This window comes from Littorina saxatilis, linkage group LG12 (assembly GCF_037325665.1).
Source record: "Littorina saxatilis isolate snail1 linkage group LG12, US_GU_Lsax_2.0, whole genome shotgun sequence".
In the NCBI taxonomy this organism is placed as follows: domain Eukaryota; kingdom Metazoa; phylum Mollusca; class Gastropoda; order Littorinimorpha; family Littorinidae; genus Littorina; species Littorina saxatilis.
The window spans coordinates 24,515,719-24,538,787 of record NC_090256.1 but is presented as its reverse complement, the minus strand read 5'-3'; the positions used below and the strand labels follow the sequence as shown (position 1 = coordinate 24,538,787).

Below are 23,069 nucleotides of genomic sequence, written 5' to 3'. Positions count from 1 at the left end.
TGGCTCTGGACTTGACTCTGTTAGTCAGTACGGGGACCAGTCTCCGGAGTGCACGGAAGGGCACGACGGCTACCTGGATGACGGTGCCGCCTCTCAGGCTGAAGGTGCTGGATTCTTTTTGCCACGGCAGCTGCCAGATGCGGTGGCTCTGGCGGCTGGAGTGGCTTCGAAATATCTCGAGGAGGAGGTGGCGGTGAACAAATCTCAGTTTGTCCATCCTCCTTCTGCCTTAGGGGATTTCAGGAGTGCTAAGGAACCGAAAAGTTCGTTCCGATTCCGGGAGTCCCCCTCTGTGGCGGTCGAGATGTCGAAGGTTTTTGCGAAAGGTCGAGCTATGTCCGATGCCTTTCCGCTGTTGTCACAGCATGGGGAGGCGCCGGAGGTGGTGGGCCCCTGGTTGGCTAAAGCGGGTCAACACGTTCCTTGTTCTGCGCTCTCAAGAGCTCTAAACTGTCGGTTCGTCCCGTCGCTCTACTTGACTCTTTCGCTTTGCCGAGATCAGTTCTACCGGTGACTCCGGAACTGCTTTCTCTGCGGGAGGACGGGTATGCCAGGGATAGGGTAGTCCCTTACACGGAGTCTGCTCTTCAGGCTTTGGAGGAGACGGGTAGATCTCTGCTCGAGTTGGGTTCCGTCTCTAGTTCTCTCCAACGCTCTTTGTCTAGGTCTATCGCTTCTTCGTTAGACCCGTTTGAGTTCCGTTACGACGCCTCCCAGGAGGATGTGACAACTCTGTTGGCGACGCTTGCCAAGGTCTCTCAGGAACAATTGAGCTTGGCAGCCAGGCTTTACGGGCATGCTGTACATTCCCGCAGAACTGCCTTTTTGGCGGGTTCAAAGATCCGAGACAGGGGTACCATTGACAGACTTAAGGTATCCCCGTTTACGGAAGGGTCGCTGCTGGGTACTTCCTCTTTGGACGCTTTGCAGAAGGAAACCCAGGACGCTAGGGATCTGGCTATTGCAAGGATTGCTCACCACGGCTTTCAGAAGGTTCAGAGCAAGCCTACCTCCCAGAGTAAGGCTCAGCCTTCTTCGTCTGGGGGGGGCAAGATGCAAAATCAGTCCACCTCTTTTCGGGGTAGGGGGCGAGGCGCGCCTTACCCGAAGAGAGGCTCCTTTGGGGGTTCTCGGGGGTCGGGGCACAAGCCTCACCCCCAATGAGGGTCTCCCGAGCCACTATTCCCAGTAACCCCCGCCGTGGTGGCGGCGGGTGGCCCCTCCAGGGCCTTGGCCGCCTGGACACGCCTGGTGTCCAGCCGGTGGATTTTGGGAATAGTGCGTTCGGGATTCCGTCTCCTCTGGGCAGAGGGGAAGGCACCTCTGTCCAGGATACCTCCGCCTTTCAGATATCCCGTGGACCCGGAAGCCAAGTCAGCCGTTCATGCGGAGGTGGCTTCCCTACTCCTGAAGGGTGCGATAGAGGAAGTTCGAGATCGAGAGTCCCTCGGCTTTTACGGCAGGCTGTTTGTGGTGCCCAAAGCCTCAGGGGCATGGAGGCCTGTTTTGGACCTGTCCACCCTGAACAAATACCTACGGGTAGTCAAGTTTGTCATGGAGACTCCTCTCTCTGTAAGGGAAGCTCTGCGTCCGGGAGATTGGGCCACGTCGGTGGATCTCACCGACGCATATTTCCATGTGCTCATGCATGTTCAAGACAGGAAATGGCTGCGCTTTCTGTGGGGCGAGAAAGTGTTTCAATTTCGGGCACTCCCCTTCGGGCTTTCCCTGGCCCCCTGGATCTTCACGCTGGTCGTTCGCCAGCTTTGCTCCCTTGTCAGACAAGAGGGGGTACGCCTACGGGCGTATTTAGACGATTGGTTGAATCTGCATCAGGACCAGTACATGTGCAGAACTCAGACTGCGAGGGTTCTCGACCTGGCGGCTCAGCTGGGCTTTACAGTCAATCTAGGGAAGTCAGAGTTAGAACCATCCCAACGCTTCACTTACCTGGGCATGGATTTCGATACGGTGGAGTGGTTAGTCCGTCCCTCTCAAAAGAGGGTGGACAAGCTTCAGAACTTGGTTCGCTCGTTGAAAGGAAAGAGTGTGTCCACGGCCCGGGAGTTGTCCTCCCTACTGGGGCAGATGGAATCGATGGCTCCCCTTGTGCCTCTAGGCAGGGTCCACAAGAGGCCGTTTCAGGCGGCTTTGAGGAGGCAGTGGGACCAAGCCTCTCAGGGCTGGAATGTTCGCATAGGACTGGGGAGTTGGTTCAACAACACTACAAGTGTTTGGCTGCTCCCCTGGGTCTCTCAGGGTGTTCCGATCGTTCCTCCGGCGCCGGAGAACATTCTTGTTACAGATGCATCCATGACAGGCTGGGGTGCTCATCTGGCCGATCAGACAGCCTCAGGTCTGTGGGATCTCTCCCTAGCTCCACAGCACATAAACGTGCTGGAGCTGGAGGCTGTGTCTCTGGGTTTACAGGCTTTCCTGCCGCTTCTGGGGGGCAGTCATGTTCAAGTCCACACGGACAATACGACTGTGGCCGCTTACATAAATCGGCAGGGGGGCACACGCTCGCAGAAGCTGTCGGAGAGCGCTTGCCGTCTGTTGGTTTGGTGCAGCTCGCACAACATACTTCTCTCAGCGAAGTACCTGAAGGGCACGCTCAATGTTTTGGCGGATGCCCTCAGTCGGGGGGACAAGGTTCTGCACTCAGAATGGACCCTCTCCCACCAGGCGTTGGACCGCCTTTGGGTTCAAGTAGACAAGCCTTGCATAGATCTGTTTGCAACGAGATTCTCCACCAGGCTTCCCCTTTTCGTCTCACCGTTCCCGGACCCTCTGGCGTGGGCGGTGAACGCGTTGGATCTGGATTGGTCAAATCTGCAGGCGTATGCTTTTCCTCCGTTTTGCCTGCTAGGGAAGGTAGTAAGAAAAGTGGATCTGGAAAAGCCAGCGCTGGTGCTGGTTGCTCCTCTTTGGCCCAGCCAGCACTGGTATCCGGACCTTCTGCGGCTGGCAGTGCGCCCACCCATTCCTCTAGGCGTTCGAAGGGGCGACCTGTTACAGCCCAGGTCAGGGGTCCCGCACGAGAATCCGCAAGCGTTGCAGCTTCACGGCTGGATTCTGTCAGAATCGCTCTGCGTCGTGCCGGGGCCTCGGCCACAACTTTGAAACTGGTACAGAAAGCACACAGAGACTCAACTAGCTCCGTTTACTCTTCTCATTGGGCTGCATGGGCCAAGTGGTGCTCTGAGAATAAGGTTCAACATCTTTCCCCAAGGTCCATGGAGGTAGCCAACCACCTCTCTTGGTTGGCTAGTAGGGGGGTCTCTCCTTCTTCACTGCGAGTTAGAAGGTCTGCGATTTCTTCCACTCTTAGACAGCTCGGTCGCAAGATCAATCTTGACGGTGTCATTTCAAGCGTGCTTAAGGGAGCTGCCCTTGACGCAGCTCTCTCAAGATCACAGCTCCCTGCCTGGGATCTGTTTGTGGTTCTCCGTTTCCTTGCATCGGAGGACTTTGAGCCTCTCCGGTTGGCTAGTTTACCTAATTTGACGAGAAAAACTCTGTTTTTGGTCTTGCTGGCCACGGCTAGGAGGGGTAGCGAGGTGCACGCACTTTCTGGTCTCGCTAAAGATATTTCCCTGGAGAGGGATGGCTCCTACTCTTTGAGATTTACGTCTAATTTTCTCGCTAAAAATCAAAAGCCCGGTCAGGCTTCGCCTTGCATTCGTATTCCACCCTTGAGCGATATACTCGCTCCTGGAGACCCCGATCTGTCAAATTGTCCTGTCAGGGCGTTAAGCAGCTACCTGTCTAGGTCTTCGCCGATTCGCTCGGAAACTCAGAAATTATTGTTTATATCCCTCAACACTGTGCGAGCGAAGGATATCTCGAAGGTCACCTTGACTAAATGGGTTTCACTGACCATTAAGCAAGCGTATGGATGGTGGCAACGCCAGTCTGGCGAGGTCAGGGCGGTGCTTCCTCTTACGTCAGCCAGGACGCACGAAGCGAGGGCTTGGGCGTCTTCTGTGGCCGTGCTTCGCTCAGGGCGCCTATCAGAGGTCCTGGCGGCGGCTTATTGGAAATCTGAGGACGTGTTCATCAATTTTTATTTGAGAGACATTGCTGCAAGGCGGCAAGATGGCAGTGCGGCTTTGCCGGCTCTCGTGGCTGCAGGGCAGGTCCTGCGGTCTTAAGTTGGTAAGTACCCTCCTCCTATAGTAGCAATCTGCTATATGTGAGTTGGGTAAGATATGTAATTTAATTAAAAATTTTAATAATAAATTTTCATTTGATTAATATACTTACCCAACTCACATCGTTTATTCCCTCCCGCCTCCCCGCTGTGGGGGGTATGGGGGTCTAAAAAAGTAGTGAGTTGGGCTTCGTGTAGAATGACAAGATGGCGGCATATGCGCGCGCATATGGAAGGCAGCCTCCCTTACGGGCTGACTTGGATACCCTTACGGGTCTCGGTCACTCTTTTTTAGAGGCGTCTTCCTTGTTGCTAAGGGGACGCGTACAGCGATATCAGCACTGAACTATGGGTTAATTGCTATATGTGAGTTGGGTAAGTATATTAATCAAATGAAAATTTATTATTAAAATTTTTAATTTTGAGCGCATTTTGTTGCAATGCTTACTTGCACACCTGTTCTTTCACTCCAACATACATTAACACTCACTTGCTCAGTCAAAAATAAACTTTCTGAATAAAAAAAAGCACCCAACTTTCACCGAGTTTACTTTGAAAGTTTTATTTTAACAATATTCGGCTGACCTCGGGTCACATGTAATTGTATGCATTATGCATAGAAAGAATGGACGCCTGTGTGAGCAAAGAGAGCAGGCCTAGCCAAGAGACATGACACTCACAGGCTTCAATGAGTACACAGTACTGATCGCACACAGTGCAGAGCCGCACGTACACAGTACGCTTAAGGTGGAGGTTTAGTCAACTAATACCTACAAAAGTGACAGTTTTCAATTGCTTCGTGCGCCTATGTTTCTTGACCAATACTCTTTATTTTGGTACCGTTGTGTTTCTAATACTCTGCACTTTCCTTTGATATAAGGCTCACTGTGTATAACTGGATCAAACACAGTAGTCGCTAATAAATTATGTAATTAGTTTTTTCCGATTAAGGTACATACAGCGACTAATTGGAACCAGGCAGTGAGGATGGTATCACTGCAACAGTTGGTCTACATCCTTATGTATCCGTCTACGTATGTTAGGTTTTGATTATCTGCTAGAGGAAGCAGATATCAACAAAATATTAATTATGGCCGCCATTTGCATTTCATATTTTCCAAAATATCTACTTCCCCTTGCAGATAATTGAAACCAAACATACATAGACGGATACATAAGGATATATTCCAACTGTTGCGGTGATACTCTCCACACTACCAGGTTCCAATTAGTCACTGTATGTACCTTAATCGGAAAAAACAAGTTACTTTATTCATTAGTGATTATCACGTGTTGGATCCAGTTATACACAGTGAGCCTTATATCAAAGGAAAGTGCAGAGCCTAAGGAACACAACGGTACTAAAATCAAGAGTATTGTTCAAGAAACAATGACGTACGAAGGAATTGAAAACTGCGACTTTTGTACGTATCAATTTACTTAACCTTTCCCTTAATGCCCTGCACTCTTCTTCCAAAACATCCACATGGAATGGCGGACGGGAGGCGTGTTTGTAACTTGCTTGTCCCAAAACCTCGATAAGAAAAATCTCACAGTCAAAGATTGAGTTTTTCATCCGTTTTTGACTACACCACAGCGCTGTGTGCCGTCTTCAGAAGAAAATCACAGGTCACCCACATAAGTTACAAAATAACATATATATACCAAGAGAAGGCGCAAATAAAGATGTAAATAAGAAGTAATCATTAAATTAAAGTAAACAGAAACTTTGTTAGCATTACAGCAAAGAGGGAAAATATGAAGTGGTCTTTACAACAGTAAATCTGTTAGAATTAAATCTAACCTGCAAAAAGAATGCATAAACACTTCCATCAAACAAGTGCACAAAACTGATCAATTAAATGGAAAAGAAATCAAGAAGAGTGTGTGTGTGTGTGATCTCAAAAAAGAAGGCAAAACAGAAGGAACATAATTATGAAAAATATTATGCACTGTTCATTTTAACAAAAGGGTGAGGGTCTTGTTGTCAAGGAATAGCTTCATATATTGCACATTGAACATATTGCACTAAGAAACAGCTACGGTAGATCGTACATAAAAATAAATATCACTAGACTGTACTCCTCCGAGGTTTACGTAAATATGTGGGATATAAGAGAAAGTGTAATCTTAATGAGATATAATACTGATGCATGCACAGCCTGAAAGTGACCTAATGGGTATATTTGCTCGGCTGATATGACTTGAAGTCGCAGAGTCGGAGACAAATTTCATTGTCAACTTTGTCATTTCCTCGGGAAATATATATACATAAATCTTCTCAAACTAATCTTCACTCGTGACTCCAGAGATTTCATTTTAGATGGTGGGTCAAGAAGAGACATATTGGTTTGTTCAATCGATGTTGTATCTCAGTAAGATTGTGCTGTCTCAGTTTGAAGACTAAATAAAAATTACCTTCCTCATTGAAACTACTCTTCACACAAGCTGTAATTTAGAAGCTGTTTGTAAACTTCTGATAAAATACCACTATTTCTTAGCTTTTTCTTTTTTCTTTTGTATGTGTTTTAATTACGGTGTATAATAAATCATACTGTTTGAAGTTGAAAAACGATGCATGCAATCCCAGAATATGTCACATTTAATGGCAAATTAAACAAGAAAGACTTGAACATACCAACGTTCCATGTTCTCAAATCATCTGTGTGTTTCACATATCCTACCTCCTACTCAGGACATGGAGATCTATACATATTTTCAATCCATGTCCGACTGATCCATTGTTCTCTTAGTCTGTGAACATCATTGCTTATTACCAGAACAAAGGAAAAGAAATGCAATTGAACTTGTCTTAAGTAAAATGTTAACCATAGTCTGTTCACAAATAAGGCAGTGTTAGGCTCTAGACTGATCAATAAGCCTCCATATGTTTGAAGGTTTACACCTGTTCTACAACTTCTGCTGTTGCGTTAATGAAAAGTTCCCTTCAATAGGCCAAGTTGAGGCAACGCAAAATATAAACTTTGCACTGCAGGAACACAATAATACACATGAGATTGATCATCTGCAAATAAACTTGAGCCCTGCTTGTGAATTTTTGTTGTTAAAATTCTGTTTTTATGTATATATTCTTATTTCATTTCTGTATCATTGCAAATGTAATCATGATGCTGCTGGGTAATTTTCATATGACACTCATACAGACACTACAGATACCACCTAATTTAAATTTGTTGCACTAAAGCCAACAGAGTAAAACTTGCAAGGGCAGAGAGAGACAGAAAAGAAACAGAGACAGGCAGCAAAAGACAGAGAGAGCAGTTTGTAGTGGGGCAGAAGCAGAGTATGTGATCAATTCCCCTTATATGTCTCATTTTATCTTTTTTGCAATTCCTGACAGAAAAACACATAAATTTTTTTTTAAAAACACTGAAACGATCAACAAATAATTACAAAAAACACCCACCCCAGAATCACAGTGAGGAAAAAGAGCAGAAACTGAACATCCCTCTTTCTATTATTTGTGCCTGCAATGTCAGTTCCTTCCAATACGGGCTTTTGGAGTCTTAGACGAGACCAGGTCTCACCAAGCGAAAGAGCATCGTGCATTGGCCTGCTGGAACAGAACACCAAGTCAAAGGTCACAGCCATGAATCATGTTGCTGAGGTAAGGATATGCCAGTTCATTTATCCAACATCGCTTCTGCCGGTATGGTTATACGTTTTCAAACTTTGAACAGACGTGAGAGAAGGCAAATATTGTGTTTGGTACAGTGCAGCGTCCCCAGTGTCAAAACTATGAACAACTTGTGTAGGTGCACTGATATTTTAGAATGGCTGATAAAATACCACTATCTCGAGTTTTAAAAAATTTTTAATCTATTTTTATGTGTGCTTTACATTACATTGTTTGAAGTGTGAGAACGTCTCCAAATAAAGGACACCTGTTGTCCCTTAATTTGTCTGTCTTGACAAAACTTATACTTGTCACGACAGGTCATCTGCAGTTCAGCGACACTTTTGGTTGGTCCGAAGTGTCTTTTCATCAAATGGTACCACTGCACTGTCAAACCTCTCATTTAAGACCTGTTTTAAGACTCCCTCTTCAGTAAGAGTAATACCTGATTTTCTAGGACTTCATAGTCTCAGTTAATTAATTGGCTCCCTCTAAATCAAGACCAGATTTTTAGGTCTGTTTCTTGATAGTTCTTTTCATGTTTGTAAATTTACCTTTGTTTTAAAACTCTCTCTCTTTTAAGACTTGAATTGTCCAGATTTTTGTAACATCTGAAGCGAGAGGTACCACTGAAGCTAAATTCTGTTGAGAACAAAAACATTCACCTTTCACTAAAACAACTTTACAAGGGTGGGAAAACCAACCAAAAAAACACCCAACCTGTCGAACACTGAACATCATTTTATCAATTACAGAGGGGGCATGTGGGTAAAGGACCATTCACATTTATGATCATGAAATATGACACCCGTATTGGTACATAGAAATATGTAGCATCATACATTCAACAATTCTGTATTATCATACATCAACAAAGTTATCCACATATCTGTTCAGAAATCATGTTTACGTTGAAAGGACATGAAAAAAGCACTTGAATATAAAGGTACATTCTCCATTTTCAAAACGTTCAGATCCAGAAAACTCATCACTTTTTATGCACAATATTTGACCAAAAAAACAAACAGAAAAAATGAAAAGTAAGAGGATAACAAATGTCTGACAATAATTATGTAAATAATGAGAATTAGGTTGTAGCAAAGGGGACATTTTAAAAAAGAAAAATAACTTTCCATTCAACAGAAAATAACTGCTGAACTCAGTATTATGCTGAATAACTCAAACTGAACATATTATTATGCTGCATGAACAACACTTTACTCATGTACACATGCATTAAAAAATAAACACTATCAAGTCTCTTCTAGAGCAGTCTACTTTCACACCCTAAAAACACTGAAAAAAGGTATCCCTTTTCTTGCATCTTAAAAGCACAGTCCTGCGTAGATTGCTATGTTCACGTCCACAAATCTGTCCAAATTTTCATATGAAAAATTAGCTGATTAGCTGCATGTCCCTTACTAAAGTAATGAATCACATAATTTACACTCTCCACAGGAACCAGCCAGGCATGTTTAAACGATTGTTTATTTTAGGCATTTGCTTAAATTGTAGGGTGCTCTTATGCTGTGTAAAAGCGTGAACAGATCTTTGGTGGTGAACATGATTGCTTACACCAGAACGAGTAATGTACCTTTAAAATTCAGATCAATGTCACACCACTCAATGACCTAGGATATGTTGAATTTTGCCAAAAGTGGTGCTCGCATGCTGCTCTCTTTTTCGTGCATAAAATCACTCTAGAAAAAGGACCAAACCCGTTCATCAAACTAACAAAAAATATAAGAAAATGAAATCAAATGTAAATTGTAGCTTCATGATTTTTTCTCTCTCTAAAAGTGCAAACACAATTAAATGTTCTGTGAATATTTTAAGTGTAAATGTTATTCTTTTCTGTGATGAGGGGAGGATATTTTTTCAAGAAAATAGATGTATCTGTTACACTCGTAACATTTCTTAAAGTTAAAGTAAAATTTATTGTTTTGGTGACTTTTATAATTTTAGCAAATATACAAATATGTTCGCTTAAATACTTTACATGGTTACAAGAACAAGAAGTTTTTTGTTTATAATTGACAAGAAAATACACGTTTCTTTTTGATCAACATGGCATGCAAATATTGATTTGGAGTAATGGCACCTTGACGTAAAGCACACAGTAAGTTGAACTTTTTGGTTCAAGGTTAATTTTAGTGGACATTTAGAGCCTTTGTTTGTTATCAGCAGTTTGAAACCTCTCACAGCTTCCCTCCCTTTTTTGTGTGGTGTTGGTGGTTAAATGTAGACAGATACTACACAGAATCTGTGCATGTACTTTAAAAATATGGTCAGACCCACCCTCCAACATGTAGAAGTCAGGTCTAGTGTGTACCCTCATAACCCTGACACAGACTCTGTATCCTTTCACAAAAGAGCTCAGAGCTCTGTAGATAGTTCATCTGTTCTATGGTCATTCTAGTTCTACACTGGCTTTAAACTTGAAACTTTGCACTAAACTTGTCACTGTGATTTAATGGATTTTATGTTGGAAATCTGACGACAAAAAGCAATTTTCCTTATTCTTGGTAAGGACATTAAAAATAGTACAACTTATATATGAGCCATTTCGGGAATGTTTTCTTGGATCTTAAAAAGTTCAAGGGACATTTGCTGCACTTGAATTTAGATATATACCCCTATAATGATTTGCTCAAAAATGCTTCGTAACTATGCTAAGTAATTAAATAAATCGGCGAGTGGTTATTGACGTCGGCTCTCTTGTATCGTGACCCCCGATTCCCTTCATCTTCATATTTTATTTATTTCTAATGGGTACACGAAGCAGATAAATACAGTTGGATTCAGGAAGTCAAACTTGTAAATGTAATATAGCAAAGCATGCACATTCTGTACTTTATGGGGCTAAAACGTATAGCACACCGTAAACAAACACACTGTCCATTGGAGAATGTACACTGTCTAAAAAGACTACCCAACAAAGTATTTAGATTTGAAGAAAAAAAGAGCAAAAACATTGATGCTAAGGCATTCCTTATGTGTGTAGTCATCTATTCAACCCCCAAACTTAACTCTGAAGGTCATGTGGTCGATTTCAAACCTGTACCTCCAGCAAAAATGCGTGAAACACAGTGTCATCTCAAGGGCAAAAGGTATGACGAAAATCAACAGTGGCAGAGAAGGTGCGGCGTCTGAAAATGCCACTCAAAACCAGCCGTTTGAATTTTAATAACAGCGCTCAAAAACGTATTTAAAGGTATTCCTGTTGTGCGGCGACATAAAAACAACCCCCAATCCAAACTGTATAGCTCTTGGGGCGATTACACATAGTTTTTCCCTAGGTATACTACCTTCAAAAAAGTTGTCTCCCATGCTACACATGGGATGTCACCAAACTCTATTCAGATATCTGTGGGTATGAATGAATCGGATCTGAAAGCGCAGCACACCACCAGTGCCCACTATATTGTCAGTTCTATGGCTGAGTGGCTTGAATAATTTTCACTGAATTCTCATCGAAACAACAACAGAGCTGTTGTATTATTCAGAGCAAAAGCATGAATTATCGTGAATCTCCTGGAATAACCGCAGTTTAAAGTCTGTCAAACTAAGGTGAACAAAAAACATTAGGCTTCAAAATCAGAGCTGTAAACTGGCTTAAAAATGCGCAATTCATATTCTCACACACAAAACATTCACATTTGTAACTGCTCAAGGCAATGCTGAAAAATGCAGGGAAAGTTCACACATCACCCACCCTCCCCACAGAACCTGTCCAAAAGCATCACACATTATGTAAACATATAGATAATCTTGTAAAGTATGTCAAAAATTGTCACAAATATAAGAATTTCATAGATAATTATAATGTTCGCTGCTGTAACACTCCCGCCCCTTTTCTGTTGCCCATTCACAATCTAGATTTGCAGATTTGTCTTAAAAATTCATGCTCATGGGTGCGTGTAGATGTACATGTGTAAGCCAGAACTCTAGGAATTTAATGAGTGTTCCAGCTTGCAAGCAATTGCCAGAAGGTAAGAAAGGCCCGAAGCAAGCAAGAATAACACTCATCCTACGGTGTTAGTGGTTCCAAATATTTTCTTGGCAGAGTTTTCCTGACCCAAAGGAACCCATGCATGCTCTCTTTTCTCCATCTTTTTTTAAGACGACTGTCTTTAGGGAAAGTTTTTGATCGGGTACATCAGTGCTATTTGTTTTCCAAATCAGTATCTCTGAGTAGTCTAAGTAAGGTTCAGGGACATTATTATCTACAACAGAATACTCAATAGCAGGAAAGGAGGATGAACTTAACAAAGAAGTGCTTTCATACTTGTTTACGACAAACTTATCATAATCATACATTTCCAACAAAAAAAGACTAAGGTGAACCTGTCACGATTTTTTAAGCATGCTTTTGATGCTTGAAAAATAATGCTCAAACAATGTTTGATAAATGAAAGCCCGTTATGACACTACACCTATAAAATGGACAATAGACAGCCTCTTACTTTTGTACATTATGTAACTAGGATGAACAAGACTTAAAATGTTGTCAGTCAAAAAAACTTGAGGGGTCGTTTTAAAATTATCACACAGTTCAGCAAAGACCTTGGTTGAAAGCAAAGGCTTTTTCAGACACTTCCATATCTGACCAGGCAAAGGCATTTCTTGTTACAAGAAACCTGGTCCATTTCATCAGTAATAACCCTTTCAGAAAAGAAACATACATCGGCTGATGCATCTGTATTCACGCTTACAAATCTCATGATCTTCTGTTACAAAACAAAAATGTTACTCTGTATTGCTGAAGAGAAAAAAAACTGACAATGCACCATAGCTTCAGTAGTTTAAAAAAAAAATTGTGGATGGATTAAAGGAACTTACATAGGCCAGCAATCACCCCCGCGGGTTAGGGGGAAGAATTTACCCGATGCTCCCCAGCATGTCATAAGAGGCGACTAACGGATTCTGTTTCTCCTTTTACCCTTGTTAAGTGTTTCTTGTATAGAATATAGTCAATGTTTGTAAAGATTTTAGTCAAGCAGTATGTAAGAAATGTTAAGTCCTTTGTACTAAAAACTTGCATTCTCCCAATAAGGTAATATATTGTACTACGTTGCAAACCCCTGGAGCAATTTTTTGATTAGTGCTTTTGTGAACAAGAAACAATTAACAAGTGGCTCTATCCCAACTCCCCCCCTTTCCCCGTCGCGATATAATCTTCGTGGTTGAAAACGACGTCAAACACCAAATAAAGTAAAGAAAGAACATTTTTATTTGTTATAGGTGATTTTTTTCCAGATTTTATTTCTTGGCTAATGAATGCAGATGGGTCATTCTCAGAGTCATGGTCCAAAAGCGCAACATTCTCACATAGTCATTGAAAAATAAAGTTCAAAGAAAATCGTTGAAAACTTCATGTGCAATATAATAGGGTGTGATAAAACTATACATATCAAAACAGTGGAGGCGAATTCAGTATTAGAGCTCACAGTCCTGTGTTATAGCTGCCTTGTTTTGTTTAGCGTGTGTTGACAAAACAAGCCCCCTGCTCGTCAAGCGTTAAACGGTTTGTCTTTCGCCGCTAGCCTGCAGGCGAGTTGGCGTTGTTTATCTCTGGTGGCCACTGTTTATAATTCAGAATCTCGGAACCGAGTCTCAGTAAAAACTCTTGGAGAAGTCTGCAAAGCGAAGACCAGAGCTTTTTTGCTATGTATGTGGGGGTTTTGCAGACGACATTTTGAAGCATACGCGTTGCCATGACTGCATCAAAATGTTGTATTAAAAACTTCGATAAAGTATCTCAGTTGCACATTTTAGCAAGGTCAATCATTATGCTAATTTAAAATCGCTTCAAGCACTTATTGATTAAAACCAAAACTGTGAAATATAATCTGCTAACACTTTCTTTTATCTATCTAGAGAGTATTGCCAGGATGGTCACGTGCTTCCGTCTTAAATAAACGGGATTATGTATGCCACAGTATGGATGAACCGAGTTGCATTCACTGAAGTGGCCGTAACACAGGTTAAATAGCAATCTGTTTAACAGAGCTCTGTAAAGCACACAATCTCCCCCCCCCCCCCCTCCCCAGCCCCCCAAACAGATTAACAAAATAAAAGAAGATGATTTTAGAAACAGCAGCCGGAGAGAGGCCCGGGGGGGGGGGGGGGATTAAAGATTGGAATTTAATTATAATTGGATAGATCCGCCGCACTGCCAAGAAAAGTGTACAGTGTTTCACCCACTTTCCCGAAAATATATGCATCTGTGTTAAAATTGTCAAAAGTGATCAGACATAATTATGTAGATAGATGATCAATGTAGGCTATATTATATCTCTGTTATCATGCACTACTGACTCAACAACACAAATACTTGCTGAATATAATATCTCTATTTGAAAGCATATCCAAAGGAACCTTTTGTCTCTGTTGATAAATATCGAAGTTCATTGCATTATCTTTACTCTAGACTTGTATTCAGTTTCTCTGTCAGAGCGGCAAAGTATCGTCTGCTACAGACACCGACCCAGCAGTAAGAAAGCATAGGCTCTAGCTGAATACATTTTATTTTTTTCTCGTCAAAAGTAGAAAATACATTCATTCGTAAAGAAGAACTAGGGTTTAGATGAAAAGGTTAGTCAGTGTAATATCATATATATACCAATAGACTGATTAAGGAAGATTTTTCAAGAAAATGCTGATTGTGTTTTTTTGTGGTTAGGCCTATCTTTTATCGCGAGTTCCGACAGTAGCGGCTCGGTTACTGCGGACCAGCATAACTGAGTTCACACAGAACTATTCTCAGCTGCACTCAACATGGAAAAAACCCTGTGTTAATTGTTTCAAGACAACCACATTTTGTAACACTACTTTGAAACTTCTGCTTCTTGTCATCATTATAATCATTGCAAGGGCTCCAGGAACTGAGAAATGTTAAACACACTTAAAACCACGTAAATGTTACAGGAAGGCGCCTTTACCGCCTATGCATGGTGCCACAGATTTCAGCAGCTAGCGGCCGCCGTGACCTTGCAAGGCGGAGCATCGAAATTTGCGCGGAATATTCAAAAAGCTTAAACAACACTCACTTTTTTTTCTTGAAAACAGCATAAATATTGTTTTAAGCGTAATAAGTTTAATCTGTATGTATGCTGGAGGTGTAAATGCACTAACATGCATATTTTGTTGCTTGTAAGATGTAGTGTTCACTTACAAAACTTTGACAAGTTTGGTCTTTCGGTTGGCGGTGTAATGTGATTCTTATGTACCGGTTCGACATGTAGGAAACAGCAGTATTTAACTGATTTCTTCCGCATTGAATGTTTCTTTGTGCAATCAGTATAGAAGATTGCAGAGAGTGTATTCTGATGATTTAAAATGTGTGTATTATTATTAAGCAGCCCTGATAGTACTGACTATGTCTCTTTCTACTAAACTGACTCAGTGTGTGACTTCTTAACTGTGCACATTTTCAGCCAGAAATTCATTTCTCTTCCTTGTCTTGCTTGCAAATTTGTTCTTTCCTGGCCGAGCGATAACATAAACACTCCTGCCAAGGGTTGTGTTCTGCGATGTTTTAGAGCTCGGAAAGGCAGCAGAGGGCTTGTCATCAGCTTTCCCTAAATGGATTGCTTGAGGGCTAATAAGGAAGGGATACTGCTATATCAGTGGTGGTTGTTGACATCTTGTATATATACAGCTTGCTGAATCCTAATGCATGGGCCAAAGAAGGAAACTCGGCTCCACTGATTTGATATGAGTGGACAAAAAGCTCAAAGAAACTTGTTGGTTTCCCTTATATGGAGCAGCAAAGTACGTAACCATCCAAAACCATGTTGGGTCGAGGCATTGACAATTTGACAGACACGGAAGTTAAACTGCAAGTCCCGTGCTCAATAACCAACCATTTCTACTGTTGTGAGCATTTCTGGTTCCAGGCTCGTGACAGGATGAAATTGTGTTCAAGTTGTTTTTTGAAAATATTGTTCATTATTTGATTAAATGCAAAAACGTCTTGTTCGGTCGAGGCCAAAATGTCTGACACCAAGACCTCCTCTGAGATTCATGTTGCAATTACCAGCAAACAAAACTATATATTTAGTAACAAAAGCTGTGTTTGTGTAGCAGTAATGTGTACAAATAAAGTGTACCTGCTAGGTAGATGCAACACATTGTTATTGTGTGCCCATGAGTGGTTATCTGTGCCGGATAATTCCTGACACGATGCCTCGCGCAACCGAACAGCATTTGCGTAAACATTTTTTTTTTTTTAAACAGATATTGTGGTCATAAACATGAACATAATCTCTTTGCACCTGTACACTTTGTTTGCACTCTTCACTCTTAGTATACGGGAGATAAACGTCTGTTTTTTGTCAAGAGAGGAATGTCACAAACTGGCGGGTTTCAATCAGCCGATGTTTAGCAAACTAAAATGTTAAACAAATTTGCAAAGAAAAAGTAGTCAAATTTGGGTTGAAAACATAAATGTATTCCTTGAGACACAAGACAGATACAGCATGTAGTTCTTCTTCTGCGTTCATGGGCTAAAACTCCGACGTACACTACGTGTTTTTTGCACGAGTGGAATTTTACGTGTATGACCGTTTTTACCCTGCCATTTAGGCAGCCATACGCCGCTTTCGGGGGAAGCATGCTGGGTATTTTCGTGTTTCTATAACCCACCGAACTCTGACATGGATTACAGGATCTTTTTCGTGCGCACTTGGTCTTGTGCTTGCGTGTACACACGGGGGTGTTCGGACACCGAGGAGAGTCTGCACACAAAGTTGACTCTGAGAAATAAATCTCTCGCCGAACGTGGGGACGAACTCACGCTGACAGCGGCCAACTGGATACAAATCCAGCGCGCTACCGACTGAGCTATATCCCCGCCCAGCATGTAGTTGATTGTGATGGAAAATGATGGTTGTAAACTTTTCATGAAGTAGGTCACCCCCCTCTGGGACAGTAATCTGAGAATGACCCAGATTTGATCTTATGTTGCACTATCCTTGGAATAAATATATTGAATAGTTTTGTGGAATAATCCAGTCTCTATAGATTACATCTTTTACATTAATCACATCATCACAGCTTGACTTCATAGTAACTAACATATTGCACAACACACTCATCCAATACATGCAAAACTAACAACAGACATGGACACACACCACATGAACACAGGCCAGTAAGGTACATGTGGGTGGGCTTGCATGCACGCACACAACCACACACACACACGCTCGCACACACACATGCACCATGTTCGTACGCACAGAGTATCAGTCAAGCTCAAACACGCTTCATGGCTGATGTGTGCAGAACTAACACACACCGTGGGCAGGAAAACAGGCAGGTCGGCAATTACAATCTTGAAGCTTCCACCTCATACAGGCACACCACTATGCTGACGTTTCCGTTGCGTCCATCAAATCCTTGATGAGAACATAGTCTTTGAGGGCACGCGGTGTTGGCAAGGACTCGACCTTGGTGGGGAGGTCATGGCCGGCAAAGCGACGAATGACTTTTCGGCACAGTTGCTGCAAAGGCACCACGCGCTGCATGGCTCCACGTAGCCACAGCAAAGTTTCGTCGTTCTCGCTGGGTCGCGACGGCACGTAGCTGGCGTAGAAGAAGACGCGGGCGGTGTAGTCGATGTAGCCCAGGCCAGCCAGCATGCGACATGTTTCAAGGTGACCACGCTCCGCTGCCAGCTGGAACAAGGACTTGTAGATCCCATTGGGGAAGTACTTTGGAGGGACGTCCAGCCGGCAGTTGTAGGCGATCATGAGGCGCACGATGTCAACCTTGTTGCTGATGAGAGCGTCGTAGAAGGCGGTCTCACCCTGGAGGTTGTAGATGTCGTGACGAGTGCCCGCCTCTAGCAGCACGTGCACCACGCACACATAGTTCCTCTTGATGGCGATGTGCAGCGCCGTGTCCCCTGTCTTGAACTCGCGCCGGTTCAGGTCACAGCTGGCGTCAATCAGACGTACCACGCTCTCCTTGTGATTGTAGCACACGGCTTCCATAAGTGGGCTGCGGCCCCAGTAGTTCTGAACGTCGATGAAACTGCCGCCGGACAGCAAGATGTCAATGATGTCTCGGCAGCCGTTGCGGGCTGCGTAGTGAAGCGCCATATCGCTGTTGCGGTCCGTGATGTTGAGGTCTGCTTGAGCCCGCAACAAGCGCAACACAGCGTCCGTTTTGTTGTTCCGCACCGACTTCATGAGGGGCGTCTTTGACGTGATGTCCTGCGTGTTGACGTTGATGCCTTTACGAACCAGGACGTCCAGAATCTGGCAGTAGCCATCGTCGGCAGCGTAGTGGCACGGCGTGTTGCCGAACGTGTCCTTGGCGTCTAGTTTGGCGCCCGCACGGATCAGAAGCAACACGCAGGCTATCTTGTGCCGCAGCACGGCAAAGTGCAGCGCAGTCCTGCGCAGTGTGGTTGTGGTGAAGTTGACATCACACTTGGACTCGATGAGGAAGTGCAGGACCTCGTGGTAACCCCTGTACGCTGCCAGGTGGATGGGGCACAGGTCTGCGTGGTTCTTCTTCCTCACCTGCAATCAGCATGTGTGTAACAGACATAAAAAGTCAGGACATTGACTTCAATCAAACTACAGAATCTGAACTGTAGTTTTTTTTCTTTTTGTGTGGTTTTTTTAGGCCAGCAAGCTCACTGGTATGTTCTCGCATGGATTATCGACTCACTCAGTCATAATACACGACTAATGCAAGAAATAATGCTCAACTTACATTTCTTTCATATATGAGAATGAGAAGCACACTTGAGGAAGGAAGGAAGTGTCCTGCTTGGAGATGGAATACCATTACCCAGTGAGAAAAGAGCGGGAAACGGCTGGATATAGTCTAAGACTCTGGTTAATAAGGTTATTACGTTCTCTGGTGCTGGACTAGGGATTGACAGTTAACCATAGGCATTTGATATAAACATTATGTTGTGGACTGTATGATTCTACTACATAACTCTCACCCCTGTGCTTAAAGGGCAGCTGTCGGGTTGTGGCTCTCAAAATCTGTTCCTTAGAATGAGTTATCATGTAACTGAAACTATACTTAAAAGTTACTTGGTGATTTTGACAGCTTGATAACACAAGTCCGAAGACTTTAGACATGCTACAATGTCTTTAATCGAAGAAAGTTTGCATTCTTGGCTGAGTCAATGCAGCCCGCTCGAAAATTACTTCCCTTGGACGCGTGACGTCAGCCGCGGAATCGGCCGGGTTGAACGGTGCTCTCTTTATGCCGTGCAATGGGCGCAATCGGGTTGTCTAGTCAAGCCCTCAAGCATACTTCACGGGTAGGTGAAGAGAAACTTAGGATGGGGTGACTTCTCCCAGGCCAAAATTTCGCAGTAAAAAACGAAGTTCATAACATGTCGTCCGTCCCCCTCCTGCTTTTGTTCCACTTGAACCCTGTTTTTGTTCAACTTATTGGCAGATATTGTCACGCGTCGAGGAACACAAACACACACACACATTCACACACACACACACACACACACGTGTTATCACACATATACACACACACACACACATACGTGTTATCACACACACACACACACACACACACACACACACACACACACACACACACACACACACACACACACACACACACGATAACCATCACAAACACAGTTTGACAAATTCATCTTTGATTTTTTGCGGCCGAACCCCCCTCCCCCATTTTCCACACTAGATCCACTGTTTCATCTTTGTCTCCGTCTCTCTTCCCTTTATCTTATCTCGTCTATCTACTTGAGTGAGTAACTGAAGATGTATTATCATCATCTCTTTCCTAGATTTTCCCACCGACAGAGTTGGCTTTTGTCTTGAATTCAGTACCTCACACGTACACGGTAATTGGTGTGACACCTCAAGCGGACCTTCTTCATAAGTGTACAGTGTCTGCTGACAAGGGACACGAGGGTATGTGGTTGAGCAACTTTATGGTTTAACCGGGTGGACTGGAGGAGTAGCAACAGCATGTGAACCACTTTAGAAATGACTTGTAAAGGTTGCAGTCGGTCAGATCAAAGAAGAGAAAATGTGAACGTGGGTCTTGAGAAGATATTACCATCCTAATACTTTACTTTGTGCAAGAATCAATCACGCGTACAGCATTACAGATGTCCAGCTGTAGTCTACATTGTACTGTAAACTTCACAGCGGCCTTATCGGCTTCCTCGAGTGACGTCACAGCAAGGCTAACGCTGCGGCGTCTTTCTTGTGCTGACAGAGTTGTCGGTCGCGGATTTTGAGTCGTTTCGGCCTGCCAACTGCTTCGTTTTTTTGCGGATTGTGAGAACTAGCAGAAAGTTTCACGCATTTTAATGGTTTCAAACTAATGATGAAAGTGTCTTCTTCTGGACCAAATCAACAGTCTTTAGTTGAATCAACTCGGAAAACTCTTAAACGCGTTTTTGCACGCGACTCCGCGCATTTTTGAGACCAGGCAACACGACAGCTGCCCTTTAATCCATCATTAGCACCTTTTTCTGTTATGAAATTATATTTTTCAGAGAAGAGTCTCATAACATTTATAGTTTTTACACAGCAATTAAGTTTAGATCCTAGAACAAGACTCTCTTACTGCATTCTTAAGAAATCAGGAAGTCATCATCAGACACAAGGGAATTGCTGTTACATGTACTTTCTCTGTGTTTCCTCTCCCAGGCCTCTGAATTTTCTGTTGAACACAAATCCACGCTACTTTGCATTATCTAGATTGTGCCCCTCCCCCATCCTTTTAGCTTCTCATTTTCAAGAAATACATACAGATACAGACAGAGCCAACCTGGATCCCTTGAACTTGAAGGCTGGATAAACAAGTTTTATGCTTGCTGAAAGGATTATGCAGACTGAAATTAAATTGAATAGTTTTGCGGATACAACTGGAGCAAGTAAAATGAGTTCAACAAGAAATTAGATTTTTTTAAGATGAATGCATTTATTAAAAAAATTGGATACTTGCACGCATAACCTTAAATTATTAGTCTCAAGTCTAACCATGGAAGAACAGTAATGACACAGCGACAGCGTTATTTTACCTGTTGAAATGTGGCGTTGAGGTCGAGTTTGTACTGAGCCACCAGCCGCTTAACCTTAAATTATGAGTCTCGAGTCAACCCATGGAAGAACAGTAATGACAGCAACAGCGCTACTTTACCTGTTGAAACTTGGCATTAAGGTCGAGTTTGTACTGAGCCACCAGCACGCATAACCTTAAATTATGAGTCTCAAGTCTATCCAATGATGAACAAAAATGACACAGCGACAGTGTTATTTTACCTGTTGAAACTTGGCGTTGAGGTCAAGTTTGTACTGAGCCACCAGCCGCTTGAGCTGTTGCAGCTCATTATTGAGTACGGCGTCGTAAAACTCCAGGCCCGCCATCTGGTTGCGCAGTAACATCAGGGCGACGGAGTCAGGCGCTGAGCATGGAACGCTAAAAACACTGAAACACTGGGTCTCCGACCTGCCGTTGGTCACTGTGGTAGGCGAAAGTTCCGGGCTGTCACCTGGCTGGGGCAAAGGTCGCGCAGTGGCATACATCAACGCTTTTCCTGCAATGTCGGTGATCCTGTTTTGGGGGATGGGAAGCTTGAGCGTGACTGAAAGTAACCAACATTATTTTGTTTTTAAACAAAATGAATATCATAACCATGAAATAAGTTTCTGTTTCCAACAAACACTCATCTAAAATGAAAGCAAACACCTGTACAAAAATCACGTGGGACAAGGGTTAATATTACTTATTTTACTGACAGTGACAATAAAAAGAAATATCAACAGACAAAAGGCTTATGTTAGCCTACAAACCATACTATGATATGATGTGATAAATTGAAGAGGCTGATGTGATTCATTTGTTCTTGCGGGTGGGTTAAAAGAAGCAGGTACAAAAGAAATTAAGAATAGATGAATTCTACAAATAACTCTGTCAGTTTTTTGTATGGGGTGCGGAAGGGTTGTCTTTCTGGAAGGTGAGGCAAGCTCAGCAATATAAATACATGGTTCCATGGAAATAACCAGTGGGGACACGCCTTGGTGCCTCAGTGATTAATGCACTGCAATCTCCCTGTTTTGAATAGAAAAACGCTGTTTATGCAGTATCCGCTCAATATGCTGCCTCATGACCAAAAAAGTCTTAAAAGTATGTGCCCCAGTACTCATTCATGAGACCTGTGTTATATAAACACAGAGATTCAAAATCAAGAAACGATACTGTAAAGATCATTCACTTACAGTTACACTAAACAGATCGTGAACACAAAAAGACAGGCAACCATACACACCCTTCATCAGAGAAACAATGTTATTATTTTTTTAATGAAATTTGACCTTATGTGGTCGTATATATACTGTTGTGTTCATATTGCTCAGCTGGATTGTGTAACAGCAGTACTTGTTCTCATTTAAGTGAAAACGCTGTGGATGAAAAGGTTCAAGCAGTTATGCTTACCTAGTTACTAGAACATTCCTTCCCTGACAAAATCAGATCGTTGTTAAACATTTGGTGACTGACTAGCTGGCACCAGGAGTAATTATGAATGAAAAATATCACTTTTTATTTGGCTTTGGGCGCTATCCGTTCTGTTGACATGAAAGAATACACCTATTTCTGGTATACATTCCTGCAGCATCTCCCTCTGTCAAGGCCGTGACAGAACACAGATAACGGATTGTGCAGACACAGCAACAAGTAGCCGTTGACAACCAAATAATACCCCACACAACCACCGACACAAAACCTAAATAACCATACCAGCACCTCACCTCAAAATCTCAACCCTCTTGTTTATCTCCACAATGAGCTGAAAAAGCAACTGCTGCTAGTGCTAACGCCTCGCTTTCGGCTATGGCGATCACTATGTCGGTTCTCCGACTGGCTGCTGCTGCTGCTGGCAGGTCTGTTTCTTCACGCGTTGCTAACTATCGATGATGACTGGCGAATGTCACGACATCACCTGTTGGTGTTGGTTCTGTCAGTGGCCGAAAACAGGGCCCCTCTGCTCCTACTACCCTCACCTCGCTGTGTCCTCAACCACAGCCATCATGGCGGACGTTCTGCAAGGTAGCATCACAAACAATCCCATCCCTAAGCGCTGCCGACGTATTGAGAGAGAAATCAGAGATCTCTAGCAAGGGGATCTATGACGGCTTACTAGTGCCAAAACTACATAATTGTAATTATCTTGTAAAATTACTAATTTTTCCGCTCTGTCTACTTATGGTCAAAGTTATACGAGGTTCTCAATATTTTTTCGCCAGAAAGAAC

General features: G+C 43.1%; 1 protein-coding gene across 1 annotated transcript; it reads right to left on the bottom strand.

The window, feature by feature from the left end:
- Positions 1-15,513: 15,513 nt before the first annotated feature.
- LOC138981588 (ankyrin repeat domain-containing protein 6-like) lies at positions 15,514-22,890 on the bottom strand. The gene is made up of 3 exons (XM_070354557.1): positions 22,568-22,890; positions 21,080-21,402; positions 15,514-18,325 (listed from the first exon to the last, which is right to left on the bottom strand). Exons 2-3 carry the CDS (start codon positions 21,341-21,343, stop codon positions 17,162-17,164), a joined length of 1,428 nt encoding a protein of 475 aa, XP_070210658.1. The 5' UTR covers positions 21,344-21,402; positions 22,568-22,890; the 3' UTR covers positions 15,514-17,161.
- Positions 22,891-23,069: the final 179 nt, after the last annotated feature.